At 41.2% G+C, this 18,488-nt stretch overlaps 1 protein-coding gene across 1 annotated transcript in view; it reads right to left on the bottom strand.

Moving 5' to 3' along the window:
- The window catches only part of MCTP1 (multiple C2 and transmembrane domain containing 1), a 532,324-nt gene that overhangs the window by 17,082 nt on the left and 496,754 nt on the right, over positions 1-18,488 (bottom strand). Inside the window, 1 exon segment of the mRNA XM_038532320.1 lies at positions 1,550-1,659. Coding sequence (XP_038388248.1) covers positions 1,550-1,659 — 110 coding nt within the window.

Genomic DNA, 18,488 nt, shown 5'->3' with positions numbered 1-18,488 from the left:
TTGTCCGTACCTGTTCTACAAAACTCAGTTCTTCCCAAGGCTGGTCCACAGCCAGGATCTGATCAGATACTTCAACTGGCTATGATGTTCTCCAGGCAAGCACCTGACGCCCCCTACCACCCAGAGTTAAAAAGAAACCTCTTCCCCGCAGGCATCAATTTGCCTGACCTCAGAGCTGACCCAGCACTTATGGTATAAATGGGATACTTCCATCAGGTATCAACACACAGCGTACCTCAGAGACAGGACAATACTCAAAAGGGAAATGCCCTATTTAGGACGTACACTATGCTCTAGTGGGCAGGGTGTGTGGAACAAAGGAACATTCTTAGAAATGTAAATAACATGGAAAGGAAGAATAAAAGAGATGTAGGAATCAGTCTTCCGAAGTCAGACACTGAAGCCTGCTATACACGTGGAGTGAGAGGGAGGCTGTTCTAACATGATATAAAAAAGTGGAAACTCAGCACCAATGCATATGTGGAAATGTATTTAAAAAGTATACAAAGTAAAATGCATTATTCCCTGAAACATGAAAAGCACTAGGTGAATGTCTCACACCTTTCGTTTTAATAATTTACTCCTTTCAAATGTGTATGTCCAAGGATTCAAATCTGCAGAACACTTTTGTGAATAATAATATAAATAAACAACAATGAGTTAATACGTGAAGCAAGGAATGTAGGCTTAACTGGATCTACAACACCCCTTCTTGAATGGACTGTAGGAATCATTACACAGGCCAATTTTCACACTTTAGTAGTATGGGGCCATCATATATCTTTTTTTTTTTTTTTTGCCTTCATATATCTTAACTGATCGTCAATCCTTATAAAACCACTTTATTGAATTTATAGAGAGTTGTTTTTAAAAGTTCACTAGTAAATAAAATTCAAGTAAAATGCAAATAACCTAAAATTAAGACTAAATTCTTATATTAGGAACATTCTTACAGTCTTAATTTTACATTGGCTTTCAACAAAACTATTTTAGATTAGGAAAGGGAATGCTTTTTTTTAATTTTTAAAAGGGCATTAGTTTATTTCATCTGTAACTATGATCTCAACTATTTAAATACATAAATTTGAAAATATTTTTGCAGGGAGCTATATAAAATACTATTTAAAAAATTTTTTAGAGCTCCTTGACAGTATAAGTCAACCAATAATAAAATGAAGATGTGTCTTGGTTACCTGAAATTCTCATCTAGCTTGGTTTATTTTTTTCCTATCACGATTTCATACTCCATTTAAGAACAAAGTCTTTCACTTGAAAATGTGCTAAAATTTAGGACGGTGTTATTTCTTCAAAGCTACAAGTAGGACTTCTTTCCAACCAATATGTTCTAAATTTCAGGAAGGAAATTGACAGAACTTTCATAAAACCAAAGACTGGCAGAAACAAAGTAAATAATGAAGAAACTGAGCAACAGATCACCCAGAAGGAGTATCCCCTGCCAAAAAGAATGTGGCATTTCACCCTCTGAAAAACAAACGGACACTCTGTCCCACAGAAGGCCAGGGCTCACATGTCAGCATCACTCACTCACTTCTTTATCCTTTCGCCAAAGGAAGCCACTTCATCTAGGATGTTCTGGACACTGATACAGACCTCCTGGATGGCATAGATTTTATTTATAAATCCCTTTTTTTCACTGTCCTAAAATACAATTAAGAAAAAAAGAGAGATTCTGTGTGAGTAAAGATATTCTTCAGTGCTTGAATTCTTTGAATTGTCCCTGTCACATTTTTAAACTTAAATAAACTTCGCCTCTGTAGTTACATACAAATGGATGATTAGAACCCTTGAAATTTTCAGAATATAAAGGGAGATGGAGGAGGAAGGGCCCCCAGCATCGTGGACCTATGTCAAAATAAAGGTGGTTGCAAAGCAGGAGACTCAGATTGTGTTGACATTGCCCTGATGAACAGAAACGTTTTAGCCAGCGTTGGGGCATGGGGAAGGATGTAAAGGTGTTAGGGAGAGGGCAAATCTCTGAATGACCAAATCTGGAAGACCTGTGAGCAATTAAAATGGGGCGAGGGAGCCGGTAGGAAAACAAGGTCAACTGACACTCATTAAGTAGACACTTCCTAAATAGTGGCTTAGGAAGACCAGATACAAGGTAAGCCTTGCCCACCTCCTAAGTGTAATAGTCACATACTTGACACAATAGCATACACTATTTTCGGGTTCTAACTAAACATTTTTCTCTCTTGGTAGTTAGTTCTTCATTTTAAAACTTGTCCTGGATTTTAAGCAAAGCTGGTGTGCTCCAGGGAATGGGTGGGTGGGATGGAGTATAAAGCACCCAGAGAATGGTGTGAGCCTGGGGGAAATGTGCACATTTTGTAATTTTAGACCTAGAGGAAGAAATAGTGGTGGCCTTTCACGATTGAAATTTCTGCTTAGTAGCCTGGCACCACAGGCACTTGCCTAGGCTGTTTGGTGGAGACCATCCAACCCTGATTCCATGACTCCATTCCTCCATGCCAGCTTGAATATCTATGGAAATGTAGATCCAATTTCATTACTTTAACTTCTTTTGAACACTTCCGCACTGTGCCAGAACACTTGAGACCTCATGTGGCAGTCAGTGCTTGCTGAAAGCAGCCAGAAAGCTAGAATAATAATGTCGTCATGTTGCACATTTACATACTGACTTTCACTTCAGAAAAGTCTAAAGCACTTTGCACTGTGAACATGGCTGGGCCTGGCATCCTGCCACCTGAGAAACTGAGGCCGAGTGAATGACAGGTGTATATGCAGCCTCCAAGAACACCAGTGGGACTGAAGACATGGAGGCCAGTTTCAAACACAATCTTTAGGTAGAAGTCACTCAGAGTCTTCATTTTAAATAGAAGTCCCATGGGAGATACTTGTCTACATTATTCATCTTGCTCATGCCAAGTTGGACCGTCAGACAATGAGGTAGATGAGAACATAAGGCTCAAAGTATACAGAACAAGTTCTGTACTCTCAGGGTCCCCATTAGTCACCCTTCACTTGTCATTATAGACATGGATGCATCAATTTCTTGTCTTTTTTCCCTCCCTAGCAATAAAACAAAGTGCATTAATTTCACCTATGCAATCGTACACTTTAGGGGAAAAAAAAAGGGATATCCAGTGGCTGCTTCTGTTCTTTCCAAATTACAAAGCTGGTCTGTTCTAATCTCATGGCCTTCAGTGTTTTCTCTCTCGAGCACTGGTTAAATTCATTTACGTCTATGAAGGAAAGTACTCTTAACAAATATGTTTTCTACATACAGAATAAATCAAGCTGGAGTCGAAAACGGCTGGTTACACAATCAAAATTCATTGAAAATAATGCCTTATCAGTTTGAAAGGATCACGTGAAAAAATATTTTCACAATAGCAATAAAACCTAAAATCACACACACACAAAAAAAACCTATAATCACTTAGGCATAACCATAGTAAGAAATGTACATAATCAACATTAAGAAAATAGAGGTATGGTGTTTCTGCACCAGAATGCTGATTATTAAAAGGATGTATTCTTTTCTTCTGGTGAACATATAGGTTTAGTGCATTTTCAAGCAAATCCTAATTTGTTTGGAATGCAGTGAAATGGGGAGAATTTGATAAATTTGTTTGGAAGAATAAATTGAGTACCATAGCCAAGAAATTTTTGCAAAAGAGAAATAATGAGAAGGCATTTATTGTACCAGATATTTAAGTAATTAAAATATAAAAGAGGAACATTGAAAAAGAGATTGTTTATGATAAAGCACCATCACAAATCCACCATAGAGATGAAAATAGTATGATACTGGGTACTTGTATTAACTCTTTGCAGAAAATTATGTTAAATCCTACCTTAATAGGTTCTCAAATCTACTTGACATAGCCCAATTCTACCTCAGATCTACCTCACATACATAGCCCCAAAACATTCTAGATTAATTAAAGAGCAAAAAGCTAAAGGTGAATTATAAAAATAGAAGAAAATTTAGGTAGGTTATTTAGTGATCTTGGAATAGGAAATAACTTTTAAACATACAAGCAGTGAAGGAAGTCACGAAGGAAAAAAAATGGATAGCAGGAGTTACATATAAAAAACTCATGATGTCAAAAATCTTCATTTAAATTTATTTTTTTCCTCATTTAAATTTAAATTTAAAAGGGTGAGTGGGGAAAAAATCTGTAACAAATACGACAAATCAAGGGATGGGATTTCTGATATATTCAATTAATATCCGAAAGAACATCTCTGCAGTTTTGTTCATAACAACAACAACAACAAAAAAAAAATCACTGACACGTTGGGTGGAATTATGGTACATACAATGATAGACTATTATGAAATTGCAAAATATTTTTTTATGATTTTATTTATGTATTCATAGAGACACACACAGAGAGAGAGGCAGAGACACAGGCAGAGGGAGAAGCAGGCTCCATGCAGAGAGCCCAACATGGGACTCGATCCAGGGTCTCCAGGATCACACCCTGGGCTGCAGGCAGCGCTAAACTGCTGCGCCACTGGGGCTGCCCGCAAAATACTATTTAAAGAGAGTAATAACAAGAAAAATACTTATGATCTAACAGAAACTGGGATGGAGACAGGAGGCAGGGGGAAAACGTAAATGTGAGATAGAATATAATCCAAACGTTTTTTTGAACTGGGTAGGCTAGAGAAAAGATGAAGTGAAGGTGTCAAAATATTAAAGGTAATGAAAGTTTATTTTCTTCTTCATATCTTCCTATAATAATAATTCTTTGCAGTTAACATGTTTTACTTTTGTAACCAGACTATTTCCCTGAATTTCTCCAATATCATCAACTGAAGGAACATGAGTAGAAGAAATTAAGGAATTGGCACTCGTTGATCATATTAGGTTGATCATATTAGGTGGTTTGTCTGTTTTTTTCTTAATGTATTTTTTGTATTTTTATACCTATCTAAATTTTTTTTCAGAAAGTAGCAGAATATAAACAGATACGCATTGAGCTTTATAACATGCGTTTCACATGCTCTTTTGGTCTTCACGATCATCCTACAACATAGTTATTTTTTTGCACTCTACAGAAGAAGAAACGGAGGATCCGAGAAAAGTGACAGCTTAGATTAGGACTATGACAGGCCAACTCCAGACCCTATTCTCTCCATAACATACCATGTTACCTTATCATCCTACCCAGGAAGCTTTTCATTCCCACCCAGAATCCCTGTGTGATCAACAAAAACAAAAGACTTGAAAACATTCAGAAACTTACATTGTAGCCACCACAATCAGCAAGATAATAAAATTTGAAAACTTGATTCAACAGGAGGAAGTGAAAGATGTGTTAGAAACCACCAGATGTAATGTCAATAATGCAGTGTGCGAATATTAAATACAGGATCTTCTTAAGATGTGTCACTGACGGCATCTACAAGAACTATTTTTAGTAGAGACTTTAAAAACAATGTGCTGATGTAGGATTACTAGCTGAGGAATTTTTAAAATTTGCTAACTCCTAATTTTCTATTTCTTTTGTATTCCCACTCCATTACCCAGCCCCTCACCCCCAAACACCAAAAACCAAAATAAGATGGTCTGTAATGTTGACAAAGTTTTGAAAAGCAAATGCTTGGGGATAAAATTTTTATTTTAAAATCTCTTTCATCAAATCCTATATTCCTCCACTGTGGTCCCCAACCAATGAAGTAATTACTCTTTATATACAGTATACGACCCAAAACTGCAATGGGTAATGGAATTGCTCTGTGTTGCATTCCAATATTTCACACTTTTTTCACTAATGTTCAATACTTTATTAGTAGAGAATAAATTGGTACATTTCTTTTATTGTCGTTTTTGCTTTCCTTTATAAACCAGCTTGGATGAAAGAAATATCATAGGGTAGTTAATCATCCAAAGGCTTCGTAGTGACACTGGTTGGTTGGTTTTTTTTTTTTTTAATGCATTATTAAGGTTTCTTTTGAAGATGTAAAAAAAAAAATTTACCCATAAAAAAGAGCTATAACTGTAAATCTAAGAACATGTGAGATTTATATCATACAACTTTTTCTAATGGCTCTAATATAATTTTTAAAAATCTTATTATATTTTAAATAGTCCACAAAACATCAATAACTGCAAACTTGAAATACAGTGATTCTTTCCTATTCACCTATTTTACGATCACATATCACAACAGAAAATTAACTAGATTTTTCCAAAGAAGTATCTACTTCCTAGCTTTGATATATTTAGGAAAATCTAAAGATCTAAAGAATCAATAGGAGTACCTTACATATTTAGAGCATCGTCCATTGACTGTCAAACCAAAATAACAAGTGCCCTATTCATTGGACCTGTTCTGAATGGGAACAAAAACCCAAAGTGATAGGTGTCAGGGGGTGCGTATTGTGTGGCTGGGTTCCTCATGCATCCAGCTGCATCCCGCCCTGGTCTGTGAATGGTATTTAGGGGCCCTGCCAAAGTAGTCACTGTCAGCCCCATTCACATGATAGAAAACAGATCTGTTGGACACCTATATTGTTTTGATCACAACAAATATGTAATATATGTTCCTTCCACATATTTGTTCTAAAATTAATATTATTTCAGTTACTTTCTAGAGTGAGAGAATATCTTAAGAGTGCAAGAAAGAAAGAAAGAAAGAAAGAAAGAAAGAAAGAAAGAAAAGAATGGAAAAAAGAAAAGAATTGCAAGGAAGCAGCTGTTGACTCTTATGCCAGGAGAAGCATAAAATGAAAGTGACCAAGCAAACCAGGGCATACGATCACCTTACCTATTATTTCCTAGAGGAAGCATTCAGGTTTTCCACCCCAAAGAGCTAATCTTGATTACAATTTTGCTTTTCCTTTAAGGTCTTGATATGTAACCTCTGGCAAAGTGTAAGCACTAAGATTGATACTTGCTATGAGACATAATTGTTATAGTTTACTATTGACTATAGCTCTTCTGTGAGCAAATATAGTCTCACATAGCACAGTGTACAATTGTGTTTGGAATATGTCTAGGTTGCCTGTGATTTATTTTTTATGCTAAAGATGGCTTTGGTGCACAACTTGCTTGGTTCATTCACTAAAATGCCCTGCAAAATGAACTCCTCTCAGAGCTATACTTCTAACCTAGGGAAAATATATTCGATATGAGCTAGAGATTGAATAAAGGCACACAAAGTGGCGAAATATTTTCTCTGTGTCAGTATTCCTTTATTTTTTTTCAGACAGAGAAAAACTACGTTTCAGCCCCAAATCTAGAATACTGAAATTCTCACAGCACCTTGGCAAGTCACAGAGACCCTTGACCATTGAATCGTATCTCCGGGTCTTACTCGGTTCTTGTTCTATCAGATTTTACCCAGGTTACTTAAGGCCTTGGTTCTTCTCATATTAACCTTAATAATAAGAACCCTCCATTGAGACATTAAAGGATTCTGAGAGAGAAAAAATAAATAAATAAAATAAATAAAAATAAAAAATAAAGGATTCTGAGATAATACTTGAGGTTAAGGGGACAGATGTATACCAGTTAAGACAGAGTATTTTTCTCTTAAAAAGTAAAACAGTTCTCTAAAACATTTACGTTTCAGAGTTATAAAGAGGTCTAAATTAAATAAGACACAGAGAGCTCTTAGTACAATGCCTGGTACAAAGAAACTGTCTATAATTATTAGTGGTGATAATGATAATAATAAAATTATGGGCACAGTTTCTTATTTAAGAGGATTCACGTTATTTTTATCTATTTTTGCTTCTATTAAAAACAAAACTTTGAAATATTAGAATTCTCCCCAATATGCAGCCCTTTTATGCATGTTTAGTTTTGCCCCAGACGACTTAGTGTTAACTTGTCAAATTTCATTTTTGAAAACGATCGGAGATTCTTTATAATGTTATACTGAGAAGATCTTTCTCCCCCACCCCCGTCCTTCTGCTGACTCGGCACATGTTTTTCTGCAGAATGAGCATTTACCTGGTCTTGATTTTTTTTTGCTTCCTCTCTTGCAAGGTAGTCCTGTGCTTTTCAGGATTCGTTTTCTACAGGGCAATTTTTAATCGCATTTAGTTGTGCCTTGCCGTGGTAGCTTAATGTTATGCATTTTGCATGAAACTGTAAAAGTGACTGCAAAGTAACAGACATTTGGAGAGAAATGGCCTCCAGGCTAGGCAATGTCAACAACAGGCATTTAAAAATGGCTACTGGCACTCCTAGGAATTCTGATGAAAGCCAGGAAGGAAAGTAAAAAGAGGGAAGAAAGAGACGAGATAGGGGGGGATAAATAATGGAAGAAAAAGGAGAGAGAGAGAGAGAGAGAGAGAGAGAGAGAGAGAGAGAAGGAGATTGAGGGCAAGAGGAAGAAGAGGAGGGACTCAGAGATACTCTGAAACCAGAAGGCAGCTGGAGCAAGGGGAACAATAGCTCCTGGGGGTGGGGGTGGGGGGGTTGGGGGGATATGAAGAAAGGAAGGGAAAGGTCTCTGATCGCAAACACAAATGACACAAAACCCAAGCACATACACAACTGTCGGCTGTCTTAACTCCCAATTATTCAAAAATAATCATTTGTAGACGCCTGTAAAGAAATGTTTCAATTCCATTCAATGCGAATGTAAATAAACCTTACAGAAAGCCCCAGGGCAGGTGTGGGCAGGTGCACTAGGGTACCTGTGGTCAGGAGGGGCAGCTGCCCGGAGCCAACCCCACATCAGCAGGCCCTAAGGGCCCTGCAAATCTCCCTCTTCCTAATGATTTAAGAAAATTCCTTATAACTGTCCTGCTAGTGCTTGAAAGCTCTTAAAAGATTAGGACTATATATCAGTATCAAAACCTTTGGCTTAATCTCCTTGCCAGCAGGCAGGAAGTGCACTTTCCAGAGAGTGGCTTTATAGATTATCCCATCTCAGGCTTTGGTCCCGTGGGAAGTTCTGCTTTCAGATGGCTTCCCAAGCGAAAGGGCCAGAAGGCCTGGCTCCAGGCTAACCTTGATAGAAGCCACATCAGAGGCAGCGAGGTTGCTGTTCCCAAGTAACCCGACGGGGAAAATAGGTGACAAAGGATACTTTCACCCGGGACAGTACAACACAAGTTTCGAGATAAAAATTTGTAGGCCTCACAGGGTTTTCTGTAAAGTCAAAACCAACAGATTGTGGAAAGGTCTTGAAACTGTGACCACATGCTCAGGATTACAGCGGACCAAGCCCTGTCCTTAGACCTCATGAAAAACAAAAACATCAAACAAAAAACCCCCAGAAAAGATGGTCAAATAAAATGTGTCCTAAAATCACCTCTGGTTCAGAACTAGCCATTTTTACAGAGAGGATAAGGGCTGTGAAATAGCTTCTGCCCCTCGGAGCCATTTGAAAGCTGATGCAAGGGCCTGGCTGGTGGATGGCACTGCTGCTCTTTCACTGGTTCATGGTTGGAGCTTAAGTGGCAACAGGGAACAGAAGCACCCTGCTTGCTTCTGAATCCAAACAGCAAATGCTAGGCTACTTTGTCTTGACCCTCACTTGTTTTGAAAAAGTTGGGTATATGTGCGTGTGTTTTAAAAAAAAAAAAAATCTCTTTTCAAATCGTTTATTTTCAAATGTGCGCTTAAATACGGTTGGAATTCAAATGCAGAGATGAGAGGGCTGCTGAGAATTTAGAGAAGGCTGTGAGCTCTCTTTCGTTTACGTGCCCCTAATCTGATTTAGAAGATCAGACTTCTGACTGACTGGCTCCACTGCTAAGCCTGGTTCAAATCTGCCTCCAGTATTTCCTTAGCTCTGTGGTTCTGAGCAATTTCCTCACCTTCATCTGTAAAATGGGGGTAATGATGGAACCTACTGTAGTGATGGTTGTAGAATTAAATGAATTTAATCCATTTAAAGCACTACTAATATCTGGAACATAGGAAGCGCCCAATACATATTAATCATTAACTTGTTAACAATTTGAGGGGCATGTGGGTGGCTCAGTTGGTTAAAACATCTGCCTTCAGCTCAGGTCCTAATCTCAGGGGCCTGGGAGAGAGCCCCACATCGGATTCCTTGTTTAGCGGGGAGTCTGCTTCTGCCCCCTTTCCCTCCTCCCCACTCGTGCGTGCTCTCTCTCTCTCTCAAATAAATAGAAATCTTAAAAAAAAAAAAAAAAAGTGTGAAGATTCTGACAAAATACTGTAAGACTAAAAAAAAAATACTGTAAGACTTTCAAATGTTAAATTGTATTAAATCTTAATAAGGATGGGGACGCCTGGGTTGCTCAGTGGTTGAGCATCTACCTTCGGCCCAGGGCATGATCCCGGGCCTCCGGGATCGAGTCCCACATCGGGCTCCCTGCATGGAGCCTGCTTCTCCCTCTGCCTGTGTCTCTGCCTCTCTCTCTCTCTCCGTGTCTCTCATGAATAAATAAAGAAAATCTTTAAAAAAAAAATCTTAATAAAGATGAATCTTCTCACTTCTTATTTATATCTCCTGTGTTTGTACAAATCACCTAATATAACCATAGATTATCTTAAATGTCTCACCCTGCAGTGTCCTCATGACAGTCACCAGAGGATGATGGGTACTACTGTTCTCATTCCCTCTGTCAGGAAACCTAAAGTCAGTTGCCTAACATCCCAGCTCAAACCTCTATCTGAATCTGTGCTCACTTTCCTCTGGGACCTCCAAGCCATATCTGTTCTCATCAAAGATACTGGATTTTTTTTCTTGTTTATTTATGAGAGACAGAGAGAGAGAGAGAGAGAGAGAGAGAGAGAGAGAGAGAGAGAGGCAGAGACACAGGCAGAGGGAGAAGCAGGCTCCACGCAGGGAGCCCGATGTGGGACTCGATCCTGAGCCCCCCAGGATCTCACCCCGGGCTGAAGGCAGCACTAAACCGCTGAGCCACCCGGGCTGCCCAAAGATACTGGATTTGAAAAATTAGCAGAAAGTTAAGCAGTTTCCTGTATTACTCACCCACTGAAAGCTGTGTATCCTCCGAAGGCCAAAGCTAGTCATAGTCATGCAGGACACATGTGATTCTTATCTGTCCATGTTTATGCAGGTAAGACTTTCCTTAGAACCAGTGACTGGTTCTTCAACAAACCTCATGGCTCAATCAGGGTCAGAATTTATTACTTCATCTTAAATAGCACAAGCTTTTGTTGCTCATCTACCTACTAATACAGCTCCTAATAATAATTTAAAAATTCCTTTTATTATATATACAAAAAGGCATATCCATCAAAGTGTGGAAGTCACAAAGATTTTTTTTCTGGAATAGATTTTTCCTTAAAGTATTTTTTAAAATAATTATTTATTTATTTATAATAGACATAGAGTGAGAGAGAGAGAGAGGCAGAGTGTGTCACAGGCAGAGGGAGAAGCAGGCTCCATGCCGGGAGCCCGATGTGGGACTCGATCCTGGGACTCCAGGATCGCGCCCTGGGCCAAAGGCAGGCGCTAAACCGCTGAGCCACCCAGGGATCCCCTTAAAGTATTTTTTTTTTAAGATTTTTATTTATTTATTTGACAGCGAGATAGCAAGAGATACAAGCAGGGGGAGCTGCTGCAGAAGAAGAAGGATAAGCAGGGAGCCCAACAAGGGGCTTGATCCCAGGACTCCGGGATCATGACCCAAGCCAAAGGCAGATACTTAACGGACTGAACCACCCAGGCACCTCTCTTGAATAGATGCATTATGAAAATACTCCTTTACCTTTAGGTAGGACTTTATGGTTTACTACGCATTTTAAATTGATCTTCTCACTTGGATGGTAGGGGTAAGTGAATCCCCCATTTTACAGATAAGCAAACTGAGGCTTGGAGAAGTCAAAATCTCATAACTAGTTAAAAAGAGTTCCTAGGACTTTAACCCATGCCTCCTGAGTGAAATTGGGCTCTTTTCAGGTCACTGTCAAGAAGCCATCAAGTCACATATGGTATTTCTTCACTACACTGTTTTAGATATTTAAACTTGGCTCTTCCCAAAAACTAATCTTGACTTATAATCAAATTGTGTGAGAAAAGAATTATATTAGTATTATAAAAACAATGCTCTTTGTGACATCTCCAAAACCAAGTAAGGATTACTTTGTGAAATCCGGAGGCTATTTTTCTTTACAAATATTTTACAAGACAAACTTGTACCTTTCTAAAAAACCACATCTGTTGTAAATTACACCCTTACAGAAAGAGAGAGAATCACCATCCTTTCTTTCCCATCTGAGCTTAAAAGAGATTTGTTGACATACTCGAAGGCCAGCATAGACAAAACAGCACAGGAAAGAGGAGGCGGTCAGCAGGACCAGGGCTCGGCTTTGCTTAAACTAATTCCACATGCCCCATGAACCATTAGCTGTTTTTTATTTCCTGCTCTAAAGATCTGTAGTGAAAATAATCTGGGGTAGGGAAAAGCTGCACTTATTATTTTTTTTTCCCCCAACAAGATGCTGTGTTAGCAAATAGAACATATGAGCCACCTTCAGCAAACCAAGGTCTTTAATAATCCATTTTTCAAACACTACTGGTATTTCCTTTCCAAACAAAGATAGACTGTAACTGGAATCAATTTCATTATTTGTATGGTACAATTGCCAAGTTTCTGTAAATAATAGCCATTTAAATACTAGATAATATTTTTTATATGAATCCGACAACAGTTTTATTGCTACTTAATTTCCATGATTTGTTTGTTTGCTGTAAGTTATCAGTGTTCTGAGAGCATGATGTTTGGGGATAAGGAGAAGTCTTAAGAACGGCTCAGGGAAAAAGTAATTGTCAGAGTCCTGTTCAAATACTTGGTTCAACCAAACAGGGGAAATTCAAATTAGGAAAAAACAATTTTCTCTACCATTTGGGGCTTATCTCCCTCAGTTTCCCTATAAAGTGCATAGTATAACATCACCCACCATTTTCAGACCTTGGGATAATATAGGAAATCAAGGACAAGACTGAGAACAATTCACTCGTCCCAACTAGGAAGATAACGGGACTCTTCAATGAAATTCGATGAAACAGAGGTGCTGGTACAAATAAAGGCCTGGTGGAATTTGAAGGGAACTGGGCCATCTTTCTCTATTGATGCCATATGTAGCACATACCTGAATAACAACTTCATGCTCTATGGGATGCTGCTGATATATGGGGTGGGCCTATCCCCTAAGCCCCTTCCGTCCTACAGACTAAATCAATAAAACAGGCTTATTCTGAGGTCAACTTGGAAGAAAATACCAAACGTCCACTTTAGTGGGCGGATGGACAATATTTTTATTTACTTACTTGTGTAGATCATGGTGTGCCTTTCGATTCATTTAGGGAGGAGGGGAAGGGAGTAGGAAAGGAAGAAAAACTTGGAAATCAATTTGAAAAAAATCTTTCAAATTCTTTCACTGGGGATGGCCATGGGTTTAACTGAATAAAATAAGAGCTTCAGAAATAGTTTACATATCTGCATTTACATCTTGTGCATTTATGGGCATGGACTGAAGCTCTGGGCAGGGATTGAAGCTATGATGTACTTTCCTGGGCTGGGCCTAATCAGACAGATTGGGGGCTTGATCCTATTGTACCTTTTACAGCCTTATGATTTTAAGTATAAGTTAACCTCTCAGACGCTTAGTTTTCCCAACAGTGAAATGGAGATACTGTCTCTCCCCAATACGGTGATGTCAGAACAAAATGAAATCATGTATGTAAAGCAACTGGCAAATTAGTAGGCATTAAAAAAAATGTATGTTTTCTTTTCCCTAATAATTGTATAGTAATCGTAATTGTCTCTCTTGCCAAAGGGTAACGCTTTCCTTTTTTTACTTAATATTTTTTCTCTTTTACTTCTATTCCTTTCTTTTTCGTGGATTTTGTATTTAGAAGTCTGATTATCATTCATTCGCATCACCTCGCCATTTGAGCAAGGCTCAGCTTAGCCAAATCTCAGTCCATTCTTTTTATTAATTTTTACAATAAACACTCACAGAAGGCCACCTACATATCAGACACTACTCCAGGCTTGGGGGACATCACGACACAAATAAGTAAACAAAAAAGTAGCAGAAAATGAGAAGTGCGATGAAGAGTCTCAGAAGAGGTGTGTGGGCCAGAGAGTGACCTGATGGTCAGGGAGGGGCGCTCTGAGGTTGAACCTAGGGGCTGAGAACTGAAAACAGAAACTACTGGAGACCTTTCACACAAATGAATGTATTGGAAGAAGTAAGAATCAGTGACAAAAAAAAAAAAAAAAAAAGAATCAGTGACAGACATTAACAATGCAGGAAGCCACCACCAGAGGAGGGGATGTTACTGGGGCCCAGATGCTAGACCACAAAGACTGCTGGTGGCAGGAGCTGGAGCCATGGACAGGGCTTCTTGGCAGTATTTGTGACTATGGAGCAGAGGCTGCCTCTGTCCAGTGGGGCACTGAACCACTGAGGGGAGCTAGCACCCAGTTACCAGAATAAAGAGTGGGAATTTTTTTTAAAAAAATTTTTGAGTGGGAATTTTACTTTAAGTGTGATAGGGGAATAACATGATCTAACTGACATTTTTAAAAGACCACTGAAGCAAAAGATACTGCAGAAGAAAAGAGAAGATTATTGTAGTAACTGACAAGAGATGATAGCTTAGCCCACACCGGACATAGGCAGAATGTTTTCTAAGGAAATTCACCATAGGGATCCCTGGGTGGCGCAGCGGTTTGGCGCCTGCCTTTGGCCCAGGGCGCGATCCTGGAGACCCAGGATCGAATCCCACGTCGGGCTCCCGGTGCATGGAGCCTGCTTCTCCCTCTGCCTGTGCCTCTGCCTCTCTCTCTCTCTCTCTCTCTCTCTGTGACTATCATAAATAAATTAAAAAAAAAATTTAAAAAAAAAAAAAAAAGGAAATTCACCATAGACAAGTGACCTTGTCCTTACCTCCCAGACACAAAGAACTGCCTCCATTTTTGGCTTGAACGACTGGGTAAACGATTGCTGGTTTCACTGAGCTACAGAAGAGCAGAGGACGAACAAGTGTGGGCAAAGAGTAGATGAAGAGCTGCATTAGGGTCATGAAAAAGTATGAGCTGCCTATTGGACATACAGGAGGTGACATCAGTCAGTGGGCGGATTGATGAGTCAGGGCTGGAGATACAGATGTGAAAGCCCCTGGCATTTGGAAGGTCCTCCAAGGCACGCGACTGGAAGGGATCACCCGGGGTAGGACCATGAGCGAGAGGAGGCCAGAGCAGAGCACAAAACTTAGCAGTGGAGAGGATGAGGGGGAGCCAGCTAAGGATGCTGGAGAAGACGGAGGTGAAAGAAAAATGAGGAAGAGGCACTGCGGACGTCAAAAGGAAAGTGTCTTAAGGAGGAGGGAGGGTAGCCTCTCTGAAATTCTGCTGTGAGGTCAAGTCGTGCCAGTGGGCTTGCTGAGTGCTGCTCACGGACAAGGGCATTGCAGGGCCCTGGTGGGGACAGAAACTGTGGACGTGCGAGCAGAGAACTTCAGGGCCCACTGGATGCATTGCCCGCAGCCCCCCTCACAGAGCATAGCTGTAAAGGATGCGGAAAATGGGAAGGGTGGAGAGCAGAGGCGGGAGATCAGAAGAGGGGACTGTTGAGTCAACCGTGGAAAGCAGCCTGACTCCTCGAGAACGATCTGCACTTTGGCCAAATCCCCGGGCGTATGCGTGATGAAGCTGGAGAAGGGCCACATCCAGTGTGTCCACTCGCTCTTGGAATGATCTAGGGCGGAGGAGAAAGGGATGGGGCCGGCAGGAGCACCGACCCGCAGGGGCCATGTGTTCGGGGGGCGTGAGTTGGAGTCTGGGAAGTGGAGGGAAGAAGCAGGGCACCCCCTCCATCCCCCCTTCCCCACCCCCCCTCAGGGACCTCAGGAAAGGCAGCAGAGCAGAGCAGAGGAAGGAGGCCTTAGCTGGGGCAGCAGGAAGGCAGAGGGTGGGCAAGGGCCTGACGGCCTGTCTTCTCGATCGTTCACTGCGAGCGAGCAGGGGCCGGGGCTGATGGAGCCAAAGCAGGTGTGAAACTGTCTTAGCCCTGGAAACACGCCGTCCAAGTTCCCGGGGCTGTTCACAGGCCTGCGACGGTGATTTATAGGAGCTCTGCACTGTCCTACTTGCTATTGATTTTGCATTTCATTCTCTTTCACTGCCTTAATAAAATTAGGAATTTTCCCAGCTTGCCTAGCCAGTCTTTTATTTAGCCCCTTTTTATAAAGCTTAAAAGGATGTCACATAACTTACTGTTAACATGTCTTAGCCAGAATTGTGTTTAACGGGCATGAGGTGCTCCTCAAGAGAAAGAGAGAGAGAGAAAGAGAGAGAGAGAGAGACCCTTCTGTTGGACAAAGACCACCTCTCCTGGCTCTGCTCCAGCAGACCCAGGGACCCAGCCTGCACCTGCGCCAAAAGCTGGCACCTGAGAGCAAGAGCATATTGTGGTTTCTTTCTCACCCGTTCCTGCTTCTTATTCCAGGCTCCTTTGATTTCTAAGGGAGACCAAAGATGGTTCTTGGCTAAGTAACTGGATAAGCAATCTAGAAACAATCTAGAGCGTAGCCAGGTCACAGGTAATTGAGGTTTGTTTCATTATGCTGGAATGGTGCAGGAAACGAATTTTTTTTTTAAGATTTTAAAAATTTATTTATTCATAGAGAGGGAGAGAGAGAGGTAGAGACCCAGGCAGAGGGAGAAGCAGGCTCCATGCAGGGAGCCCGACGTGGGACTTGATCCCAGGTCTCTAGGATCAGGCCCTGGGCTGAGGGAGCACTAAACTGAGCTACTGGGGCTGCCCTGGAAATTAGTTTCTTATACTGTCTGTTATATGGTCTGTCCGTCTGTCGGGGAGGAGTGTTTGCTGTTACCTGAGGGCTCTTTGTTGACCTCTAGGATCTATCTGCATCCAATTGCTCATAGTAAAGAAAAACAAACCAACAACAACAAAAACAATTACTATCATCCCACCACAAGATGCTGGAGTTTTCGGAAAGTGTGCTTGCTATCCCTGTCCTGGCTTTTTTTTTTTTTTAAGATTTTAAAAATTTATTTATTCATGAGACACACAGAGAGAGGCAGAGACACAGGTAGAGGGAGAAGCAGGCTCCCCACAAGCAGCCCCATGTGGGACTCAATCCCGGGACTCTGAGGATCACACCCTGAGCTGAAGGCAGGTGCTCAGCCACTGAGCTACCCAGGTGTCCCTCCTCATCCTGGCCCTTTAGCCAAACATCCCTCGAGTCAAAATTCTGAGTGAACCTTTCATCCCAGTCTCTTCTGGGCCAGAGTTTCCAGCATCAAGGAGGAATTCCTTTGGCTGGAAGCTGGAAAGAGCTGGTGGCCGAGAAGGGCCTGCACTTGGTGGTGACCCAGAGGCAAGTTTCCAAGCCATACCCTGTGGGAGGAGGAGCTCCCTGGGCCTGTCACAATCGTGCTCCTGCCAGCTGCCCTTAAGCACTGCTCCTGTCATGTAGTGACACCTGTTCTTCCCAGCGAACTCCCATTCCCAAAAGATCCAGAAGAGAAGTAGAGATAGATGCTCATCCTCCCCTGGGAATCTGTGCAACACAGTCAGCGATGCTGAGTCCTGGGGCGCCTCGGTGGCTCGGCGGGTGAGTGCCTGCCTTTGGCCCAGGGCGTGATCCTGGGGACCCGGGATCGAGTCCCACACTGGGCTCCCTGCAGGGAGCCTGCTTCTCCCTCTGCCTGTGTCTCTGCCTCTATGTCTCATGAATAAGTAAAATCTTAAAAAAAAAAAAAAAAAAAAGGCTGAGTCCTGGACTATGGCTACAGGTAGCGACTCCAGCCAAACCTACACAGCTAAGTGTAGGAGAACTTGGCCAACATAACGTCAGGGACCTGTGTCCCACCTGTAAGAAGACCTCCGACAGGAAGGTCGGGAAATAAGGACCCGGCACCAGGGAGTGATCTGACTCCAGGCCTGTTCACCGAGTACACATTCCAGGAGGACAAAGAACATTATTTTTGGTATGTTTTCTTGGAGAGCTTAATAAATGTCTACATACTTAGATGGATTTAAAATTATTCTGACTCTAATACAGTAAATTAATCCCGAATTTGCAAAGCATTTTGCCCACTGCTTGGTATATGGTAGTTCTCAAAATCTCAAAATGTGACTTATTTATCACTTTGTTTGTTTGTTTATTTATTTATTTAGATTTTATTTATTTGTTCATGAGAGACACACAGAGAGAGAGGCAGAGACGCAGGCAGAGGGAGAAACAGGCTCCATGCAGGGAGCCTGATGTGGGACTCGATCCCTTGTCTCCTGGATCAGGCCCTGGGCTGAAGGCAGGCGCCCAAGCGCTGAGCCACCCAGGTGTCCCTTATTTATTTTTTTAAAATTTTATTACTTATTCATGAAAGACACAGAGAAAGAGGCGGAGACACAGGCAGAGGGAGAAGCAGGCTCCATGCAGGGAGCCCGATGTGGGACTCAATCCCAGGACCCTGGGATCATGACCTGGGCCAAAGGTAGGCGCTCTAACGCTGAGCCACCCAGGCGTCCCCTTATTTATCATTTTAATATT

The sequence above is a fragment of the Canis lupus genome, chromosome 3, assembly GCF_011100685.1.
Source record: "Canis lupus familiaris isolate Mischka breed German Shepherd chromosome 3, alternate assembly UU_Cfam_GSD_1.0, whole genome shotgun sequence".
Classification (NCBI taxonomy): domain Eukaryota; kingdom Metazoa; phylum Chordata; class Mammalia; order Carnivora; family Canidae; genus Canis; species Canis lupus.
This window is presented reverse-complemented; position numbering and strand designations above follow the sequence as displayed.